Genomic DNA, 7980 nt, shown 5'->3' on the forward strand with positions numbered 1-7980 from the left:
GATGCCTGGACCTCCGTTTTCCTTGGCGGCTGCAGCTCCTGCGCTGTAAACAAAGAGGAGCTATGAGATAATAATAATAATAATAATAATAATAATAATAATAATAATAATAATGTGAGGCAGGAACTCCACAGCGGCCACTAAACACCCTCTGGGTTATGTTTCTGGCTTTTTGTGTACGCTAATATTGAAAAGATAAGAGTCCTCACTTAATATACAGCTCATTGTGGGATAATAGTTTTCTCTTGTTTGACAACATGAAGCTGCATCATGATTATAAGCGAAGGTGACGTCTGTCATGTCGGCTTTGTTGACGGTTAAGATGTAAAATAGGGATGTTACGTCATATCAACACGAGCCATCAAATATAATTTAGCTTCCGGAGGCGGCCATATTTGGTGGAAGATGTGCGTATTATTTATGACAATGATTCATTGATTATACATAAAATATTACTTTGTCCTTTAAGTTTAAGCGTAACTATCAGAAGATTTCAGCTGACTCCATATTTATGATCATTTTCAGGCTCTATTTATTTAAGTTGGATACTTTTGAGCTTTCTCGACTTGGATGTTGACGTGAACATTATTTATAATTTGGAAACTGCTAATTACAATAAGATTAACTTGGTAGTCAAACGGAATACCCATAAACAATAATTCCCAGAAACATGTTGCTCCGTCCTCTTTCAGTAACTTTTCTATATTATTATTGTCACATGATTGGTGCTGCACTACTTTAGTTTATGTTCCTTTCCTTGTATTTATATGGTTTTATTGACCTCTCCACTAACATCAGTTTCACTTCTGGTTTTTGAGTTTGTTTGAATGCAAAAATAAAATGTAAAAGTTTGATTTGGTTGTAATGATCCGTTCGTGCGTCGTATCCAAACCTCTTGAGATCAAAGCACAAGTAAATATCATCGTAATGATGTGAACGTGGACTCATCCAGATTAATATCACATCTAATTCAAGAAGGCCTCGTGCAGTCAGCAGCTCCTCAGACGACATGGTCGACATGGTGGAGGCGTGGCGCTCAGTAACAAGGACTCGGTGGAACTCACCATCAAGGGGGACGCGGGGCAGTGGGTCATCGGTGCTGCAGAGTCCTCAGAGGCACGAGGACGCCAAGATGAGGAACCACTTCAATAATCCACTGTTTCATACGATGAAGAACGACTCTTCTGGACCCGGTTGCATGTAAAGTCGTTCTTCTTCTATGATTCTGTGGGAAAGGCCTGATGTCAGTGGACCAAGCAGCCAGTGGAACGTACAGGCGAGGCTTGAATGCCACGACGGGCTCACAGAACCAGTGGAAGTGTTGAGCTGTGAGACATCTTCAGTGTTCCTGAAGAGGAAGAGCAGCTCGCTTCACTTCGGACGCACTTGTTCTGTTCCCAGTTGTCCAGCTAAATGTCCCATCGATTCTTCTATTGCACCAAAACATATGAAATATTCCTTCAACCGTCCAAATAACAACATATTCCTGAGACGAGGCAGGTCTCTATTTGTATTTCTAATCCTCGCGGCGGTTCAGAGCTCTGATCAGTGACTAGTCCAGAAGGCTGACATCACCCCCGACATGCAGCCGAGCAGCAGCCAAGTCTCACATGCCTCTCAAATGGATTGAGCATGAAGTCACTTCCCTCATAAGCTCTGTGAGTAATGAGGGGGGGGGGGGGGGGGGGGGGGGGGAGCTCAAAACTGCTGATGAATCTCAAGAGGTTTTGTGGTGAGCCCACCAGCATCGGAAGAGGAATGACTCAAGTCTCAAGCTGCATTCTCTCTCCTGACCACCAGGGGGCGACTCCTCTGGTTGTATAGAAGTCTATGCTTCATGAATTAAAGCTGCATTCTCTCTCCTGACCACCAGGGGGCGACTCCTCTGGTTGTATAGAAGTCTATGCTTCATGTGTTAAAGCTGCATTCTCTCTCCTGACCACCAGGGGCGACTCCTCTGATTGTATAGAAGTCTATGCTTCATGTGGTAAAGCTGCATTCTCTCTCCTGACCACCAGGGGGCGACTCCTCTGGTTGTATAGAAGTCTATGCTTCATGTGTTAAAGCTGCATTCTCTCTCCTGACCACCGGGGGGCGACTCCTCTGGTTGTATAGAAGTCTATGCTTCATGTGTTGAAGCTGCATTCTCTCTCCTGACCACCAGGGGGCGACTCCTCTGGTTGTATAGAAGTATATGCTTCATGTGGTAAAGCTGCATTCTCTCTCCTGACCGCCAGAGGGCGACTCCTCTGGTTGTATAGAAGTCTATGCTTCAAGTGTTAAAGCTGCATTCTCTCTCCTGACCACCAGGGGGCGACTCCTCTGGTTGTATAGAAGTCTATGATTCATATGTTAAAAAACTGCATTCTCTCTCCTGACCACCAAGGGCGACTCCTCTGGTTGTATAGAAGTCTATGCTTCATGTGTTAAAGCTGCATTCTCTCTCCTGACCACCAGGGGGCGACTCCTCTGGTTGTATAGAAGTCTATGCTTCATGTGTTAAAGCTGCATTCTCTCTCCTGACCACCAGGGGGCGACTCCTCTGGTTGTATAGAAGTCTATGCTTCATGTGTTAAAGCTGCATTCTCTCTCCTGACCACCAGGGGGTGACTCCTCTGGTTGTATAGAAGTCTATGCTTCATGTGTTAAAGCTGCATTCTCTCTCCTGACCACCAGGGGGCGACTCCTCTGGTTGTATAGAAGTCTATGCTTCATGTGTTAAAGCTGCATTCTCTCTCCTGGCCACCAGGAATCAGCCGATCTGTTCCCACCACATTTAAAAGAACCCTGTTGATAAATTAGATCTTGATATCCTGCAGACAGACGAACCAGAAGAAGAAATCACGTTTAAAGAATAATATCTTTGTATAAATGGCGTTAAATGAAGGAGGTTTGTGAAGGTTTCTGTTAAACAACCCCCTTTCCACATATCAAGGATTACAAATAGCTCACAAGAAAATAAGATATAAATAGAGAGAAATGTCCCATGAGATCTGGGCGTGGCAAAGCATGCTGGGTAAGATAACACAGAGGAGGCGGAGGCAAAGAGCGCCTCTGTTTACCGGAACATAAATCAAATGGTCAATTCATGCTTTTATTTTGTATTTCCTTTTCTCTTTCATGTTTTCCACCAAAGCAGATTCCTTGAATGTAAAAACCTAATTTCCAATTAAACCTGATTGTGACATTAAAATATTTTCTTTAGCGCCACCTTCAGGGCAACTTGGCTCTGGACCTTCATGGTCCCCAGAGGATGAACCCTTTCAGTCTTTGACACACTTTCAGTGTTGTGATCGAACGCTTTCCTTTCCTTTCTTCTCCTTTCCTCTCCTGCTCTTTGTTCCTCTTCCCTCTTTCCGTGGTTGTGACTCTGGTGGGAAGAGAGAGAGAGAGAGAGAGAGAGAGACAGAGAGAGAGAGAAAGAGAGAGAGAGAGACAGAGAGAGAGAGAGAGAGAGAGAGAGAGCTCTATATTTAACGTGAGCAGCTGAACAGCCAGTCCAGCAGCAGCTCCTCTTCCTCTTCCTCCTTCTCCACACCCACACACACACACACACACACACACACACACACACCTACAGACACACACACAGACACACACACACCTACAGACACACACAGACACACACCTACAGACACACACACCTACAGACACCTACACACACACCTACAGACACACACACACACAGACACACACACACCTACAGACACACACACAGACACTCACCTACAGACACACACACACCTACAGAAACACACACACACACACAGACACACACCTACAGACACACACACACAGACACTCACCTAGACACACACACACCTACAGACACACACACACCTACAGACACACACACACCTACAGACATACACACACAGACACACACATACAGACACACACACACACACCTACAGACATACACACACAGACACACACATACAGACACACACACACACACCTAGACACACACACACCTACAGACACACACACACACATACACACACACACACACCTACAGACACACAGTCATAAAGTCCAAACTTGTGTTTTAGTTCATTAAAGCCACCGTGTAGGATTTAAAGATGTTTCAGCGTTGTCGCCCCCTAGTGGTTTTACCAAAGAAGACACTGCGGCAAACATGAACTTTGTTGTTTTTTATTAATAATTTTCTTATTCATCCTTTAAAAAATAAAAATAAAGCGTTAACGTCATTCCGGCCCAAAAGGAAAAGTCTGAAGATCATCTGGGGAACATGAATATCTGTACCAAATGATCTGCCAACGCATGCAGAACATGAAACCTTTGACCTGCAGTGGATCTCCAACATCAAGGAATTCATCCCCTGAGGAACTTTGGCCTAAACATTTGACGTCTTGGTAGCACGAGAGGGAAAGTCAGAGGATCACCAGCATTAGTGGGATTCATCCTCTGGGGAACATGAATATCTGTCTTGCAATATTTTGATAGATACCTAAAAAGTTAACATGATGGTAGCACTATTGAAAGGACAAAAGATGACCATAATGATTGGGGTTCACCCTCTGGGGAACATGAATGTCTGTACACAACTTTATGGCACCACAATCAATACTTTGATATCTAAAATGTTAACGTTATAGTAGCACTAGAGGAAAGACGATCACTAATAGTAGTGGGGTTCATCCTCTGGGGAACATGAATTTCGGGACAAAACTTTAAGACAATTTATCCAATATTTGTTGAGATATTTTGATGGAGACCTTAGAATTAAAGGGAAAGTAAGAGGATCACCAACAATAGTGGGGTTCATCCTCTGGGGAACATGAATATCTGCACAGAACAAAAGTCAATGATAATGAATGTGTTTTCACTCGTTCATCACACCCAGAATTCCCTTCTGCATTCACACGTTCACCAACCAGCTGCTGATTCCCCAATTAAATAAAAGAAATGAATGAAACATTTAAACTGATTAAATACCTTTAAATGAAGATCAAATGTAAATAACTTCAGCAGGTGAACACAGACTGAATGATTTACTAATTATACATTATTAGTATTATCATCATCATTAACTAACAGAGTATTTGATGTGTAACTTTAACAACAGCTCTTCTTTCATCATGTGATCAAATCATGATGCTAAAGTACTTTTAATGGATTGAACCTACAACATTTTAGAGTTTAAAGTATAACTTTGTGCAGTGAGGTTAAAATGTGTTATTATTATTCATTTTAAAATAAGGATCATAACCTCCCCATCGCTGTCTGGCTTTTATTTTCTTCTTATAATGAATCAATTAATTCATATTAATTAATAATATAATATAGATATTATAATTATTACAAATAAAAAAGTATAATATTGCCATTAGGATTTAGAATTATTCATAAAAAAGTGTTTATTTGACTCTCTTTTAATTTTTCTCATAATTGCTAAAATATTATATATATATTATTGTAAATTAATATTTGATTAATATTTCTGCAGAAAATAACAACATGTGTTGGATCTTAAAGGTACACACACTGCAGGTTAGTCAGCTTCAATTCACCAACGTTAAAACAGGGACTTCCTGGAAATGACCTTCAAAATAAAATGCACACTGACTGGACACATGTTGTTGTGTCCTGGACATCTTCTTCTTCTTCTTCTTCTGGTCTTTTGAAAGTCTTCTGCTGTGTGGTCGACTAAATCCAATCCAGGTGGAGGTGGTGGAGCAGTCCCAGTCTCCAGATGCTCTGGATCATCAGCACTCAGCTGATCATTCCAATCTGAGGAGAGAAGAAGACAACAGGAGAGATGGATCAGTGTCTCCAGAGACTCCCTTCATCAGCACACCAGGAGGAAGAGCAGCAGGGCCTCCAGGCTGTGCAGCTTCCTCTCAGCTCTCATGTTAACCTCCACTGAGCTCCAAGCTCACACACCTGCAGCCCCTTTGGGTCATCCAGGCTGAGTCTTTGCTGAGGGTCCTGAACGCATCACGACTGCAGAACCGGAGAGGCGTTCACTGCTCGCTGTACAGATGGATTCAACCCTGTTCTGCTGCGTTCACACAGGACTTCATCCAGAGTCAACGCAAAGGAGGAATGAAAGGACCCGATGGGGGTCCTGGTTGTACATCTGGTCACATGACATCTATTGTACTTCTGTCACGTGACATCTATTGTACTTCTGTCACATGACATCTATTGTACTTCTGGTCACATGACATCTATTGTACTTCTGTCACATGACATCTATTGTACTTCTGTCACATGACATCTATTGTACTTCTGTCACATGACATCTATTGTACTTCTGTTACATGACATCTATTGTACTTCTGGTCACGTGACATCTATTGTACTTCTGTCACATGACATCTATTGTACTTCTGGTCACGTGACATCTATTGTACTTCTGTCACATGACATCTATTGTACTTCTGGTCACGTGACATCTATTGTACTTCTGGTCACATGACATCTATTGTACTTCTGTCACATGACATCTATTGTACTTCTGGTCACATGACATCTATTGTACTTCTGGTCAAGTGACATCTATTGTACTTCTGGTCACATGACATCTATTGTACTTCTGGTCACATGACATCTATTGTACTTCTGTCACATGACATCTATTGTACTTCTAGTCACATGACATCTATTGTACTTCTGGTCAAGTGACATCTATTGTACTTCTGGTCAAATGACATCTATTGTACTTCTGGTCACATGACATCTATTGTACTTCTGGTCAAGTGACATCTATTGTACTTCTGGTCACATGACATCTATTGTACTTCTGGTCAAGTGACATCTATTGTACTTCTGGTCACATGACATCTATTGTACTTCTGGTCACATGACATCTATTGTACTTCTGGTCAAGTGACATCTATTGTACTTCTGTCACATGACATCTATTGTACTTCTGGTCATGTGACATGTATTGTACTTCTGGTCATGTGACATCTATTGTATTATTATCCACCCTGATAGATTCTCCTCAGTTGCTCTCACTAACACTTTCTGACCCTTTTCTCCCCATTTTGGAGAGTTGTTCATGAACCGATGTGAAGGTCAAAGGTCAGAGGATGTCATATGTGTACAGATTGTAAATCCCTCTGAGGAGAGTTTGTGATTTGGGGACACACACTCACACACATTGTATATAGCCTGTTGAGTGTTTATGGAGCAGCTACAACGTTAGCTTAGCATTGATCGATCAGACTGCATTCAGAAAACTAATATTTTAAAAGTTGTTTTCTTGTGAACAAAACTAACAAAACATAAATGTAGACTTTTCATTAATCTGCTTGATTTTTCTCTGTGTAATTAAATCACGGCTGAATCTGGACTTTGGGTTCTTACAGCTGCAGTAAACCAGATCCAGAGAATTCATTCTCCAGATGATGTCATGAACCAGACGTGATGAAGTTTGGTTTCCAGGATCTCTGGAACTTGCTCAGCATGAACAAAGCAGCACTAGTGGACTGATGATTGGCTCCGTGGAGGAAAAGACTGAGCAGTAGAACACCAGATAATGTTCTTGGTTACTAAATGTAATGCTGGTTCTATGAAGTGAGAGCCAGTGGTGTGCAGGCTTCAGTCAGACTGATCTGAGATCTTTAACGGAGATGATCAATAGTTTGATGATTTGATGAATGAGGACCACTGTCACCTCGTGAAGCCGTCAACTGGGATCCAGCTTCACTTCCTGTAGACGTGAACAACAACAACAACAACAACAACAACACATGGACTCAAACCCTCTACTGACCTCAGAGTCTCCAGTCTACAATGTGGACTCTCCAGAAAACCACTCAGCAGCTTCACTCCTGAATCCTGCAGCTTGTTTCCTCTCAGATCCAGTTCTCTCAGACTGGAGGGGTTTGACTTCAGAGCTGATCCCAGAGAAGAACAGCCTTCATCTGAGATCTGACAGCATGACAGACTGAAAACACACAAAACAACACAGAGTTTATCATATCAATACACAATGAATCATTATTT

The 7980-nt window shown here is 42.1% G+C and overlaps 2 protein-coding genes across 2 annotated transcripts in view; both read right to left on the reverse strand.

The window, feature by feature from the left end:
- LOC117727154 (NACHT, LRR and PYD domains-containing protein 12-like) overlaps positions 1-7980 on the reverse strand; it is a 146842-nt gene that overhangs the window by 102393 nt on the left and 36469 nt on the right.
- Positions 4140-7980, reverse strand: part of LOC117727122 (NLR family CARD domain-containing protein 3-like) — a 22936-nt gene continuing 19095 nt past the window's right edge. Inside the window, exon 9 of the mRNA XM_034527198.1 lies at positions 4140-5754. Coding sequence (XP_034383089.1) covers positions 5745-5754 — 10 coding nt within the window. The 3' untranslated portion in view covers positions 4140-5744. The remainder of the gene's footprint in view (positions 5755-7980) is intronic.

Source organism: Cyclopterus lumpus, chromosome 24, assembly GCF_009769545.1.
Source record: "Cyclopterus lumpus isolate fCycLum1 chromosome 24, fCycLum1.pri, whole genome shotgun sequence".
Classification (NCBI taxonomy): Eukaryota; Metazoa; Chordata; class Actinopteri; order Perciformes; family Cyclopteridae; genus Cyclopterus; species Cyclopterus lumpus.